Below are 15,978 nucleotides of genomic sequence, written 5' to 3'. Positions count from 1 at the left end.
CAGACCTCCCCCAGCATTAGACTCTCCTTGCAGTCCCGAACTTCCCCCAGTCTTAGACCCCACCTGCATCCCTCAACAGCCCCAGCCTTAGACAGTTCTCCTCCTCCCGCAGCCTCTTCACTGGGGCTGCTTGGCTGGGTGGTCTCCCCAGCCCTCCTGCTCCCAGCAATAACTTCAGTGTTAAGGTTTCAGCACCTAAGCATAAGGTAATTGCTATCCCTAGTGATAGAGAGAGCCGCCATCTCCAGCAGTTATTGCTATTGATAGATATCTCCCTGAGGCTGCAGTATTAAGAAACTGCAAATGGTTTCTTTAACAACCACATGCAGCTCGGAACTGCACAGCTGGTGACCTTTAACAATTCTAATGGGGCCCATGTTTGGGTCCTGACCCATAGGTTGGAAATCCTTGATCTACTTACATACACTACATTCTATTTCTGGTGCCAAATACATCAGAAAAGTACCTAAACTCAACTGGTTTATGTCAAGTGATAAGCCCCTGGAATGAATTGGAGACTTTTACATGTATTTTAATGGGAAATAGTGTCACTCTTATGAGTTTTTGCCTACATGCAGGAATTTGGGAACCAGCTGTGCTCGTATAGCAAGGGACAAGCGTAATGACTAACCAGTAACCTTGCATTAACATCATGAGGATTTATGCTTATGCAGTAAGGTAAAAGGGAAAACACACTATACTCTAATTAAGAGATTTAAAATTGTTAATTTTAATAATTAAAATCCCATAATACTTTATCCATAAACATATAAAACTAAAATTTTGTAGAATATACCTCTAGTCACTGTACTGTTTAACCTTGTCTAGCAATCAAAGTCCATAAAGAATAAAAATGGAGTTAGTTACCATGTTGGTACTTCTGCAGTCAAAGATATGGATGCTTATAGTTTCCTCTTGAGTTTGGCTCACAATGTAGGATGCCTCTTTAAATAAAGCCATATGATTCCCATCAAAGGTTACAAAGCTCAGATCAGAGAAAAAAGTACAACGACCTGATTAAAATTAAATAAATAAAATAAAGGTATTTCTAACTTATTATTGTATTGGTGCACAATACATAGCATGCAAATAAAATAGCTTAATTGTTTCTATGAATTACTCTTATTTCTAAGGGTTTACTAACTTAACAAAATATTTTCAGCCGTTTTTTTTTTGTCCCCACTAAGTGTCACTTACTACAAATGGACAGTAAAGAACTAAATTCTTCTTGTTTCAGTGGGAGTTTCTTGTAGGTATCCAAGAATATCCAAGAATAGAATTTGGCTCATGTGACTAATACAGCTATAGTCTTGTGGATTTTCAGAGGTCACAAGTTACTTAAAGTTATGGAGGGTAAAGGTCATACTGAACCTGGAATTGCTTTCCCTTTCACATTGGCTTCTGGGTTGGGGAGCTCTTGTAGATAGTTCTCTACCTTTCCATTCCAACTACTAAATTATCTGTGGCTCAAGGGGTCCAGAGTTCTACTCCCAGTAATTACTAATCAAAAGCCCCTAAGTGATCACTTGCATAGCTTCTCTTCACACCTGTTCTTTACTACTATAGATCTAAATCTGTTCTCACCAATGGAAGTCTTGCCTTTGACTTCAGTAGTAGCAGAATTAGGCTTCTATGTTTTATTAAGCAATGAGTAACCTGGAGAAGGTGAATAAAACTCTATCTTCTATTCCTACTACAGAATATAGAAAATTTAATTCTTAATCTGCTGATGAATTCAAAAATGTATTACATTAAGCCCTGTGTACATAAAACTTACATGCACATTCCCATTTTGGGCAGCACTTGTCACCATTGATCTGCACGGCAAGCCCAAGAACTCCACAGCTTGGCTGCGTGGCATTGTAAGGGCAGTTCTGTGACTTGTTAACTTGGATTAGTTGTCCATCCAAGCAAATGTGTTTGATGCACTCACTCTCTGTGATTGGCTACGGCATATTTAAAAGACACCTGTTACCATTCTCATCAACCTGAAGAGACAATGCTGCAGAATGCTAACAGAAAAGACAAGTAAGGCCTGATTTTCAAAGACATCATAAGCTCACAAATCCCAGTGAAGCCAATGGAAGTTTGCTCAGCACCACAGAAAAGTTGGCCACTTGCAAAAATGACAGAAAACCATAGTTCTGCTCAAAATTCCAGAAAAATATTATTAATATTGAGACAATGCATCTGGGAGAAAAAGAGGTGTGTACAAGAGCTTAAAAAAAGAATATTGCAAGCCTCATAGAGTGGGCAAAGGTGACTGAGCAAGTTTCAGGTACAGTCATTACAGAAAACAATCTGCCAAAAAAGTTGTGCATTGGGGTGGTCCAAATATGGCTCACAAGCCATATCCAGCCTATCAAACAACCAGATCCAGCCCACTGCCATCTCAGGGCCCAGTGGGAGCCTCATGCAGGCTCCCTGCCTGCCACATCTCGGACCACAGACTGCACCATGCGCTCCACCCTCTTCCTCCCCCAACCCTCCATCCACCCTCCTGTGCTCCTGTCCCAGGTCACAACCCAACCTGTCTGCATCCCCATCCTGTAGTCATACCCCCTCCCAGACCCTGAACCCCAAACCCCTGCTCTAGCCACAACCCAAGCCCCTACACCCCTGCTCCAGGTCACAATTACTACCAAGATCTTGCATCCCCTCCTATACCAGTTCTTCAGGTCAGAATCTTCTCCTGCACCCATACCTCCTTTCCCAGACCCTACATGCCCTCCTACATCCCAATCCCCTACCCCAGGTCACAACTCCCCCCTAAACCCAAACTCCCATCCAGACCCTTACTATCTCTTGTATCTCAGTCAGCAATCCTGAGCTCCCTTCTGCACCCAACTTCCATCCCAGACCTCACACGTCCTCCATTAATATCATGGAAAAGTACAGCCCTTGGCTACTTAACAAACTGGGGCTTGGCAGTCCCCCCACACCATTAAAAATTATTGCCCAGCCCTGTGCTACATTTTGATTCAAAAGATCCCTTTTACTGGGAACATGAAATGGCACAGGGTTCCAAAGGTATTCCATGAAAAATCATCTCCTTTGGAAACTGAGGTCTAAAGCAGCAGTTCAGTGGAGTAAGTATGAAAGCCATTAACTGCAACAGAGCTCCTCCATATTTACCCACACTGAGATAGGAACAGAAATAGGAATCTAACCTTATACTCTGACAGATATTTTCAATACTGAACACAAAAACATATGGCACATCAATAACTATTTCAGCACTAGGGGAAAAGGAACTCATCCATGCATAAATCTACACTCCTGTCTCCAGTAGAACCCCTAGATATGCACACTCAAGCTGTGCATATCTCAGTTTAACATGACTCAGTGTGGTAGGAAGCTGCCACCTGGCTCTGGGTTGCCTGCCACTCAAGGGAGCCAAGTTTTCATGTCTCCTATGATTGGCAGGGAGCTGGAAGCCAGGTTGCAGCTCCCCACCACTCACAAGAGCAGGGAAACTGACCAGCACTTCTGCAATGGTCAGTTTCCTTGGCTCCCCCAAGTAACGCAAAATTTGACTTATGCAGGATTGTGCAAGAACACAACCTCCACATAAGTCAGGGGTCTACTGTATTTGCATATAGGTAGAGAGATGACCATGAACAATGTTACTCACTACACAAGTCTGGAGAGTTGCTGTTTCTCTAGCTGGCAAGAAAACTGATGCTGTGACTCCTGAGGTAGCTTCTGCTGTTAGCTCACCAGAATATTCCGTAGCAGACTCATAAAGAGGTTTGGTAGATAAATAGGCAAGTGCAGGGATTGATGCAGCCACTGTAGCATTTGGGTGGGTTCGCATTGTTAACGATGAACTCGTTGGAGATGTGTGGGCCTCAGTCACAGATGGTTTTCCAAGTTTTGGAGTTAGAATAGTGGTGCCTGATGAAGCGCCACTAGAGAAAGCAGTTGTATGTTCAGAGGATGAATATATGGTGGACAAAACTGATACAGCCAGCTTAGGAGGCACAGTGGTTATATTTATGAAATATGGAGAATGAAACATCTGTGTTGTTTTTAAGGTGGGGGTGATGAAATCTGTGATGCTTGGAGTATGAGCAAGTTTTGTAACCGGTACTGGCCCTGTAGGTTCCACCATTTCTGAGGTAATGGCTTTTTCCATTTCTGAAGCAACAGAAAAATACATGGGCTTCCCTGAAACCACTGAGGTGGTGAGGACTTCTCTTATTGCTGCTGTTTTCCCTGAAGTAGATGATGCCATAGTGATGTTTTGCACTGTGAGTCCACTTACTGATGAAGATGCTAAAACAGTGGTTGTACTCAAAGAATGTGATGTAGCTGGTAACACTGTTCCTTCTTGGAATGTAGAACTGTAGGAAGTGGTTGAAAGAGGCACATGCTTTGACAACACCACAGTCTTCTCTGTAGCACTTTTGCCCATTGATGTAGATGCTGTTGAGATCATTGGTGTTAAAAGGACACCTGCTAATGACTCCTTCTCCCTTGTGACGGGAATATCTGATGCTTCTGGTAGAAAAAGTGCTGGAGACAGTGACTCTGATGTTGAAAATATGGGTATAGAGGCAGTAGGTGTCTGACTATGAACTAGTGGTTCAGTAATTGATGCCTGCTTTGTGGATCTGAAATCTAACCTCTGGGTAGGAAATGACAGAAATTCTTCTTTTTGCATTGTAGCTAATGGTGATGAAGTTGCAATTACTTTTGATGAAGAAGACGTGGGTCTTGTGCTGACAGACAAGTCCATTTTTTTTCTGGTTGAGGTTAGGAATTCTGTTTGCAATGTTGACTCGGTTCCTGGTACGTAAGCCAGTGAGACAGTATCAGTTAATGATGATACTTTTTCAGTAGTCAGAACATCTTTTGCTGGAACTACTGAAATAGAAGAGAATGTTGAACGAGCCACTGCAGGTACTGAAGTAGTTAGGAAAGGGTACAAGGTAGTGAGTTCTCCTGTGGATTTTGTTGTGCTAACGCGAACTTTTGGATGACTAGTGGGAGTCAAAATTTCTGTAGGAGTCTGGGAAATTGTGGTAGTTTCTTTGCTTGCCAAGTAAAGTTTGGAAGTTGAAGGAACACGTTCTATTGCCAATTTGGTAATGAAATGTGGTATGGTCTGTGTAGAAACAATCTCTGACGGTGATGTTTGAGTAGAAGAAATACCTCCATACGTTGTAGCAAAGGAGTAATCTTTGACTGGTGACATTTGAGTTGTGGATGATGTTTGTTCTACTGTTTCTGTGATGTTTTTAGCTATAGGTTTTGAGATGGTGCTAATTATTTTAGTCTGGAGTGGGGGCTTTGCAGTGGCTGTCTCCCTAAGTATCTTTTGTGTTACAGTATATGGTGAAACTGATGTTTCTGCCAGATACTGAGTGGCAGGGAAGGTGAAGAGTGACTTTGTTAATGGAAGTGTAACAGAAGTGGGAAAAGTTGACCTTTCTTTGGCTGCTGTCACTTTTTTACTAGTTATTAGTCTACTGCTGAATTCAGAATGTGGGGATGATGTGGCATTAGTAATATTTAAAGTGACTTTTGCTGGCACTTCAGCAGGTGATGGTGTTACTGAACTTCGTTGGTCTGCTAGAGTGGATAAAATTGAGGCCGTCAAATGGGGAGTCTTTGTGTCTGTTGAAAAAGTAGATTTTACTCTTGATATTTTGGGGTATAAAGTAATGGTCATTGTAACAATCTCTTCAGATGATGTACTCATAGAAGTAGTGGCTGTTGTGGATATCTCCATTTTAAGTGTGGGTAATGGAAGCAGAGTAGTTAAAGGTGTTCTGAAGCTTGATGGTGATGAAGCAAATGTAGATGTCTTTCTGGTATGTACACTAGTAATTTTTTCTGTTTGTGATTCATCAGGATGGACAATCATCCTTGTTGTTTCAGTCTCATTAAGAAGACCATAAGGAGATTCAGTGATAAATGTTGTTTGTATTGATTCCAATTTTTTAGTTACCAGTGGAACTGTAGGGACTGAATCCATGATTTCTTCTGCTAAAGGTGATGGTTTTGTTCCTGACGTCATTCTAGTAACATGGGGTGCAATGCTCATCTTTGTTGTAGTTAGAAATATAGGGGATTTATATTCAGTAGATGTTCTTTGTGAGAATGTAATTGGCTTTGTGGAAAAAGGTGTGGCTCTGGCACTCTGAGATGAAACCGTATACTCAGTGTATGAAGTAGTCAAGGTTTCTGTCATATTTCGAGCTCTGAAAGGTGGATATGCAGTAGTTGATCCTGTTGGCAACATTTCTTTTATTTCTGCTAATGTTGGAGAAGCAGCGCTTATATCTGGTATAGAAGGCCTTTTTGAAAGAAGTGTGCTAGGTTTCGCAGTTGTAGCTGAACTAGAATATGGTGAAAAATATGAACTTGGTGAATGCTCCACACTTGATGTTGTTTGCATTATGTCTTTTTTACCAGTGGTAAATAGGAAACCAGTTATTCCTGAGGAAGACGATGATGGAATCTCTTTAGTTTGCACAGTTGTTGCCTTTGCACTGTGAGTGGTGGCCACAAATACCCCTGCACTACTTGTCAACTTTTGAGCCATATATGTCAGCATTTCAGTAACTGACAGTGTTACAGGTAATAATGGAATAGGGTGTGTAGATGGTGGGGAAAATGTGGTCTTTATTCCTTCTTTGGTTAAAACAACTGTTCCTTTTGTTGTTTTGGAAGCCATTGGTGGCTTCATTGTAAATAACATAGTGATTGGAGGAGAAAATGATGTTTCAGTGACATTCAATAATGTGGGAGAAGTTTGTTCTGTACTCAATTTTGTTCTTTCTGACATTCTTGTTTGATTTGCTGTTGGTACATAAGAAGAGGTTTCCAAAATTGGCAGTGCAGTATATTTGGTAAAATATGTAGTTGTTTGTTCAGTAGAGGATACAAAGGAAGAAGCTGCAGTTTCTTCTGGTTTTAATTTTGTTTCCACTGTTGGATATATCCTAGTGCCTATTTCTGATGTTTCCTTTATTGCTGTAGTTGTGACAGGTGAAGTCCCAGTAAAAATAAAAGTAGAAATCGGTTTGACTTCTGTTTTAGTGACTGCAGTCACTGCATGTGTTGTAGTTAAAGTCTGAGGCTCTGTAGAATGCAATACCTTAGTAGTAGTAGTACTAATTGGTTGTGTACCTGTAGAGATTTCTGTAGTGGCAGTAAATGTTGATGGAAGAACATCAAGTGCTGAAGGGAGGGTTATATTAAATTTTGGTGATACAGACATTACAACCATGCTTCGGCCAGATGATGTAGTGCCAGTTGAAGATGCTGAAACATTTGGTAACAAAGTTGTGGTTAAAAGTGTTGTAACAGGGATAAGAACAGTTGAAAAGTTAGTTTCTTCTATAGTTGCATTGAATTGCCACTTGGATGCATGTGTTGTTTTTGTGTCTTTTGTTTCAGGTGTATGAGATAAAGTTACAACTTTACTCAAAACTGTTGCATCTGAGACATTGAAAGCACTAGAAGTTACATGTGAAGAAGTTGGTGTTCTCACAGTGGGCGTTGAAGGCTGAACATCAACTGCAGGCTCAATGCCTAAAATGAGAAAAATATATATTAAATTTCTGAATCTTTATTATTAGAGTTAGGATCCATATTAAGTCACCTACTTCCTATCTTTTTCCCTTTCTTGAGGTTTCTAAAATTTTTAGAGCATCTCAAAAAAAAACATTAGGGAAAGCAATGACTATATATTTAATGTTACTGAAAGTTTTTCTAGAGAAAGTTTTTACTGGAAATATTTAATTTTCTTTATCATTTGTCTTAGATTTTAGGAAAAAAAAAATTTCACTGAAAAGCATGTTAAATGTTAACTCAAAATTCACAAACTTGAGTATATAAAGTTGCATGTGTAAAAATTGCATTTGGTCACTTAAGGAAGTAGACTCATTTTCACTTATATTAAATCAGTATATTGCCGAGGGCTCATCATCTCTGGGAGGAAAAAAACCCAACCATTTATGTGGGTCCCTAAATATGGACTGGGTGCCCACTAAATAGGCACCCATTTTTGAAAATTTTGGCGATTACACTTGAAGTATCTGGTAATGCCAACATTTAAATATTGAATTAAATGTAATACAGTCAAAACTTTTGAACATACAATCCTCAAAATAGACGCATCTCTGAGTGACTTCATCCAACACCATATGGACAGGACACATGGGTACACATCCTTCCACTCTAAAAGAGAAATAGTATTAACTACAAGCAATTAGTTATAGACAAAGTATTTCATTTTAGGAAAGCAATCTATATTTCCAAATAATGTTTGGAATGAACGGTGGTCCTTCCAATGATAAAGGCTTCCATTTACCAATGTCAGAGAGCCATTGCCATCTGGAACAAAATTTTGTTCAATGGCTTTGTTAGGCACAGGTGTGGATGCTGCAACATTATAGTGAGAGAAGCAGATCCAGTGCTATTTTACATCAACTGACTATCACAGCCTTTCATTTATACTCTTAATTTAAAATACCCTCTATCTGGAAAGAGTCAGCAATACTGATAAATTCTAGTTTCTGGATATGGGCACCTGTTAACTGACATTCAAGGACATCACTTTAATGTAGCTGCTGCAATGGCTGCAATTCTACTACTTCCTCTTCCACTGAACTTTGATAAATTAATACCATACCATGGAACTGAACTATACCCAGTGACATAGTTGGTTAACATACCATACACATTCTACCAGAATGATATACTTTTACTCTAGAAAATGCAGACACTTACTTCGGTGCATCCTGGCAGTTTTGTCCCAAAGGGTCTCTGCAGGTTTTGAAACAAGGGCTTGTACAGGCATCATAACGCCACTCACACGTAGAATGGGCTGGAAACTTAAATTTGACATCTGGAAGAGCATATAAATTAGTCTATAGACACATATGTACACACCTATGCATGCATATATATTATGAAACTATACATTGTACATAAACATATACACACCATAGCAGGCACACTGAGGAGGGTCATTTTGATTCTAGAAATATATGTTGAACCTCTCTAATATGAAACTCTCTCATCTGGCAACACCCACTGTCCAGCATGATTTTATGTAGCCAGAGGACCACTTATCCTGGGTTCGGCCAACTTTCCCATGGTCCCATGAAGTTTGTTTACAGCTACCTGTCCTGGCTCCCAATGTTCTGTGCTGTGATTTGGCTGTCATTTATCCCTAAATGTCCTCTCAGAGCCCAGAAAACAGTTGAAGTGTTGTAGTGTGCTAGACAATATTGACTTCCCGTTGTCCAGTAAATTCTCTCATCCAGCACCAGTCAGGTCCCGATGGTGCTGGATGAGAGAAGTTCAACCTGTATTACTATTTCTATTGGTATATTTTAAATGGGGAATAGCCTTGAAAACTTTTATGTGATGCAGTAGAAAATGTAACAGAATTCTAATTCACCTATCTTTCTTTCTAATGCACAGTAAGACAACTAAGAAACGCAAGAATTCACAGACAATTCAGAATTTTTTAAAAATAAATCCCCATACATGAATAAATTATATAACTTTTCAGATAACAGTTACTGAAATGTTGTTGATTTTCAGTGGGGAAACAACATGAAACCAGTGTGAGTAATATTGATTTAGTAGTCTTAAGTACTATGCAGGACTTTTAAGAACATGCCACTTTATTTAATGTGCTACTTTAATGATATTTTTAAAAGAGGTCATCATAAAGAGAGCTTTATTTGGTGTGCAAAATTAGCCAATATAAGGAAGATTTCCAGAAGATTTTATATTGCAACTGTTTTTACTTTTAAGGAAAAAAAAATAAACTTCATTTCAAACCAGTGAATAATCAGAAATCAATAAATTTTAAAAATGAATGCTTAAGGGTTTTTCAGAAACAGTAAAAAGTCAACATTTTAAAAAAGGGCCATAACTAAAGCACAGAATACTTTTCAGAATCAAATTATATGTGCTCCTTAACATCAGAAGCAATTAACATATATGAAGGAGTGTAATATTATTTCCTCCTACTTAGCATAACAACTTTAAAAGGTGTGTCCTGTTAAATGAAATAAATAGTATGGTGAATTTAAAAAAAAAAATCACCTGCATCATTTTAGTAACATCTTTGTGGGATTGTGTTTATTAAAAGGTATTAAAATTCACAAAATTGAAATACTGATGGGGGGTGACATTTATTATTCGAAAATATGATATGCTACTGTGTATGGTAATACATTTAAGGTGATATGCAGGACTCCTGCTCTGAAAAAGCTCCCACTGATCTTTGCTTGAGTAAGCTGTGAAGTTTCAGGGTTTTTAATTTACTATTTTACACCTGTTCAGAGACATGCAATTCTTTTCCAAAATACTTCTATTTTTTTCTCTCTTCAGACTAGGGACTTCTGCACTTATGGGTATAGGTTATACTATTACCAGAAACAAACACAATACAAACCCCATCCTGCCTGACACAAATAATTCTCGCTGAAGAGAATGTATAAACTAAGTTTTTGAATATTTTTCTACATTTTCTACACTAAAAGAGCATACCCGTTGCCATCTAGTGTTATCCTCTAAAAATGTCAGTCTGTATAATTCTATTATGAATTCTTATTTTTATGAAATACACTGGTTTTATTGTGGTAGCAAGTGATTTTCCTAAGTTGCATTTCCTATACATTACTAAGCATATATATCATCCCCAAGGAAAAATCTGCAGTGACTTAAATCTGATAGTGAAGAGAAGAGGGAATTCTTTACATACAATTTTCACTAATGAGTAGGCTTTTTTACATTCCGTGTAACACAGCAGACATGTAAGCAGGAGTCAAGAGATGGAAGGATACATGACAGAAACACCATAGATGTGGAAAATCTGAGGCAATCATAAAGGATTGTTTTCTCTCTGACATTAGCTTCATAACGTTAATTTTTTGCTTTACTGGAAATGACCTACACTTGGAATAACCTGTCCTCCAACCCATTTCCCCCTCATATGAAGTAAATGAAAAGAGGAAGCAATCAAAGGAATTGCTATTTGAATCTTCCAACTTTTTTTTACTGCTAACTGTCTATTACTTGTCTATTAGAATTAGTGAAATACAATAGATATTCCTAATCCTGCAAAGAGGAGGCTCCTTGTGGACTCAATAGTGTGTCAGTGTTATTCATTATGCAAGATATGGGCCACAGCAACGTTCTTCATCCAAGCACAAGAGCAGCAGACAGGTGTATGCTTGAAATAGTCCATTAAAACAGTAACCATAACTGGAGAAAATATCGTAAAATAGTTAGTTGTTTACATTTCCCAGAACAAATATTAACCTATTTTTTACTGTTTTTATGCACTTCATAATTCTAGAACGGGATAGATATTGGTGCTCCTATGAAATTTTAGGTACTCTAGATGACTATATGATCATTTACTTACGCACATTTTGCAATACTTTACTCTCAACACCCTCATGACACTTTATAACACCACAGAGACAAGTAGGAGGAATGGCAACACATATGCTTTTCTCCCAGGTAGCCTTAAATTAAACACTAAGTTGAGGTCCCTTTGCAAACATATATTAATACCATGCACCTCACCTTCAATTCAACCACTCTGGAAACGACCATCAAAATATTGGGATTCCCTTTTAAAATTCAACATAATAATGGCACTGAATGTTGGGCCCTCATGAAGGACTCCAGAGGAGGGAAGTTTGCAAATAATCAACAGAATCATGGGATGGGGAAGACAAAGGAAGGCAGGTCCACAGAACCAAAGCAGGTGACCAGTACACAGCACCATATTCCAGTAGAATCCTTGCTAAGCAGACTACCTGCCCCCAATATACTAGTGGGGGGGAGCTGTTTTCTATCTGATTTTAAGAAATAGGGAGCAACTGGTTGAGAATTTGAAAGTGACAGGCAGCTTGGGTGTAAGTGAACATGAAATGATAGAATAGTAACAGAGAAGTAGCCGTGTTAGACTGTACTCCAACAAAACAAAGCAGCAGAAATATAGCACTTTAAAGAATAACAAAATGATTTATTCAGTGATGAGCTTTCATGGGACAGACCCACTTCTTCATTAGCCTATGATGATAGAGATCACCCCTCTGCATTAGACAGGGAAAGATGGAAGGAAACAGTGAGAGAAGCATCAGACACCAATGGGCACTGAGCCCACAGTTATTGATAAAGATGATGACCATTCTCAGGAGTGGTAGAAGGGCAAACATCATAATAAAGCCAATGGATTTCAGTAAGTCAGACTGTAATAAACTCAGAGAACTTGTAGTCCCATGGAAAGCAAAACTACAAGGAAAAACAGTTAATCAGGGCCAATCCTAGCCAAATTGCGGCCCCGGGCAGAAGCCGCCCAGGAGTGGAGCACCCACCTGGGAATGCAGACAATGCGGTGGAGTTGGCCCAGGCGCACACAGTGCGGCAGGAGCTGGCCCGGGAGTGCACGGCTTTTTGGCAGCCCCTTGGAAGTAGTGGCCCTGGGTGCCCACCGAGCCCACTTGCCTGGCTAGGCCGCCCCTATGACTGGCTCTGCAGTTAATGACAGTTGACAATTTTTCAAAGGGACTTTATGAAGGGTGCAGGAGCAAACCATTCCTCTCCATAGGAAAGATAGGAAGTGTGGCAAGAGACCAGCTTGGCTTACCCAGGACATCTTGAATGACTGAAAAGTCAGAAAGGAATTGCATAAAAAGTGGAAATTAGATCAAGATTAAACAAAGGAAAATAAACACCACCAGAATTGCAAAAAATGGCAGAAAAGCACAAAATGAGCTCAGGCTAGCTTGACACATGAAGGAAAGAAGAAAACATTCTATAAGTATATTAGAAGCAAGAGGAAGACTAAGGACAGGGTAGGCCCATTGCTCAATGAAGAGGGAAAAATGATATAAAACATGGAAATGTCAGAGGTGCTTAATGATTTCTTTGTTTCAGGTCTCACCAAGAAGACTGATGGAGACTGGGTGTCTAAGATAGTGAATGCTACCTGAAATGGGATAGGTCAAGAAGTTAAAATAGGGAAAGGAAAAGCTAAAAATTATTTAGAAAAGGTAGAAGTCTTTAAGCCACCAGGACCTGATGAATTACATCTTTTAATACTCAAGGAGATAACAGAGGAGGTATCTGAACCATTAACTATCATGTTTGAACATTCATGGAAGTCAGGAGAGATTCTAGAAGACTGAAAAAAGGACAAATATAGTGCCCATCTATATAAAAGAGAAATAAGGACAAATCAGAAGATTACAGATCTGTCATCTTAACTTCAGTGCCAAGAAAGATGATGGCACAAATAATTAAAGAATCCACATGCAAACATCTGGAAGATAATAAACTGACAGGTAACAGTCAGCATGGAATCGTTAAGAGCAAATCACGTCAAACAATCCTGAGAGTTTTCTTTGATAGAATAACAAACTTAGATAACCATTCACTGAGATTAATTATTAATGGTTCAGTCATGCTGGAAGGGAATAAGAAGCTCAGTTTTGGGGTTAGTTCTGTTCAATATCTTAATCAATTATTTACATAGTACCATAGAGAGAACACTTAACAAGTTTGCAGATGATACTAAGCTGGGAGTGTTTCAAGTGCTTTGGAAAATAGGGTCAGAATCTGGACAAACTGGAGAAATGGTCTCAGGAAAGTAAGATGAAGTTCAGTAAGGACAAATGCAAAGTATTGCTCTTTGGGAGGGACAATCAGTTTCACACATACAAAATGGGAAGTGATTCCTTCGCTGGAGTACTGCAGAAAGGGATCTAGGGGTTATAGTGGACCGCAAGCCGAGTATGGGCCAAGAGCATGACACTGTTGCAAAAGACAATGGACAGGATTCTGAGACGCATTAACTGGAGTGTTGTGAGCAAGATATGAGAAGTATATATTCTGCTCTACTCTGTGCTGACTAGGCCTTACTTGGAGTACTGTGTCCAGTTCTGTTAGGAAAGAAACTGGAGAGGGTCCAGAGAAGAGCAACTGAAATGATTAAAGGTCTAGAAAATATAACCTATGAGACATGATTGAAAAAATTGGGTTTGTTCACTCTGGAAAAGAAAAGGCCAGGAGGGGACATGATAGCAGCTTTCAAGTACCTAAAGAGGCTGTTACAAGAAGGAGAAAAAATATTCTCCTTAGCTTCTGATGATAGGACAAGGAAAAACAGGCTTAAATTGCAGCAAGTGGGGTTTAGGCTAGACAGGAAAAATTTCCTAACTGTCAGGGTGTTTAAGCTCTGGAGTAAATTGCCTAGGGTGGTTGTGCAATCGTCACCATTGAAGGTATTTAAGAAGAGGTTGGATAAATATCTAAGAGATGATCTAGGTGGTGCTTGGTCCTGCTGTGAGAGCAGGGAACTAGACTTGATGATCTATTGAGATCCCTTACACTTTTAGTATTCTATGATTCTATGATTTAACAACATAAATTTCCAAGCTTTGCACACAATCTATTATAGCAAAACCATGGAGTTTATTCCCCCAGATAAAGACATCTGGGACTAACAACTTTAGACCCATTTTGGATGGTTAGGAAAGTGCTTGCTCCCTTCCCCCAAGGAAAAGGACATGTAAAGGGACAATTATTACATTTTTAACATATTGCATGCTTTCTCTATGTGTAAAATCTGGAAAACGGAGTACTTGAGGACATGTGCCAAGAACCTCATGCGCACAACATTTTCAAACAGGATCTAATAACACAGAGCTGAAAGTCTATGAATACTGTTCTCCATGCTTCCAAGAGCATGAGTAGGTAATGGATGGTTATGAATGCTGTCAAGTAAACAATTAGCAAAGAAAAATTGCATGGCCACTGGAGAGCTTCCATTCCAGTCAGGGAATGTCAGACAAATGAGAATGTCAAATTGAGCAAAGTTGCATTTTCTTGTGTAAATTACAAAAGGAATGCATCTAATCACTTATGTGAGCTACTAAAATGCCTCCAGAGGGATGGATTAGAAGAAGGATATACCATCCAGTAATCAGAAAGCAATATTATACTTATCTCTTGGGAGAAAAATAGATTAACCTAAAAACCTGTATGAGAGTAGAGTACTGAAGGAGATTATGTGTACCAAAGTATCCAACTCAGGCAAACTGCATTGAAAAATGATGGGGAAATGTACACTCAGAGCCAGATTGTGACTACTTCTTGTGCAGAAGTGTTCAGAGGAATTATAGAATTATAGGATTGGAAGGGACCTTGAGGTCATCCAGCCCAGTTCCCTGCTCTCATGGCAGTGTCAAGAACCATCTAGCTCATCCCTTACAGATGCCTGTATCTATGTTCTTGTACTGGGTTCCACCAGTGTAATATGCATGCCTTCCTTGGGCACACCAGACAAAGGCCAGTCATAACTGCAGTGCTGTGTACAAAATTTAAGGGGACTAGTCATTTCCTACCTATAACACAAGCCATATAACAGGCCAGTCACATAAGGGGAAAGCAGGATACATCACCCCAGTGGATATTGCAGGCTGTTCATCCCTTGTCGCCTGCACACTCTGATGCCCAGAGAAGGATTAGGACTCCCCGAGGCTCTAGCTTTCCTGGGCTCACCCCTGGGGTGGTATAAATTCACCACTCCTCTTATTCATTTTAATATGATTGGATGTGACTCCCACCTGTCTGGTGCATTCACCTACATACCCAGATCAGATGACTTTCAAACACCAGATCGCTTCTACCAATTTATATCTTAAGATTAAAGTCATATTTTGGGAACCTCTTTGCCTTAAGGTTTATTAGCACCATTTTCAATGAGTAGCTCTTCTTGCAACTTGAGGAGCTTCATGGTTTCTTGCCAGGCAAATCACATCTTTCTGATGAAGTCTACCATAATTTGCTTTCCATCTAGTGAAATGATACACTCTTAACAGAAAAATGAGTTTTTCTCTGGATGACAATTCTTCTAGTTTACATACCATCTAAGCCTATAACCTGAAGAAGAGCTGAGCACTTTCCTGTGTGTGCGTGTGTTTGTGT

The 15,978-nt window shown here is 39.4% G+C and overlaps 1 protein-coding gene across 1 annotated transcript in view; it reads right to left on the bottom strand.

Moving 5' to 3' along the window:
- Positions 1-15,978, bottom strand: part of OTOG (otogelin) — a 169,159-nt gene that overhangs the window by 43,789 nt on the left and 109,392 nt on the right. Inside the window, exons 30-35 of the mRNA XM_074997753.1 lie at positions 8,746-8,863; positions 8,114-8,193; positions 7,384-7,545; positions 3,635-7,287; positions 1,778-1,946; positions 868-1,013 (exon numbers count right to left, since the gene is read on the bottom strand). Coding sequence (XP_074853854.1) covers positions 868-1,013; positions 1,778-1,946; positions 3,635-7,287; positions 7,384-7,545; positions 8,114-8,193; positions 8,746-8,863 — 4,328 coding nt within the window. The remainder of the gene's footprint in view (positions 1-867; positions 1,014-1,777; positions 1,947-3,634; positions 7,288-7,383; positions 7,546-8,113; positions 8,194-8,745; positions 8,864-15,978) is intronic.

Source organism: Carettochelys insculpta, chromosome 6 (assembly GCF_033958435.1).
Source record: "Carettochelys insculpta isolate YL-2023 chromosome 6, ASM3395843v1, whole genome shotgun sequence".
Taxonomy (NCBI): Eukaryota; Metazoa; Chordata; order Testudines; family Carettochelyidae; genus Carettochelys; species Carettochelys insculpta.
The sequence above is the reverse complement of the archived record's forward strand: the minus strand, read 5'-3'. Positions and strand labels throughout refer to the sequence as shown.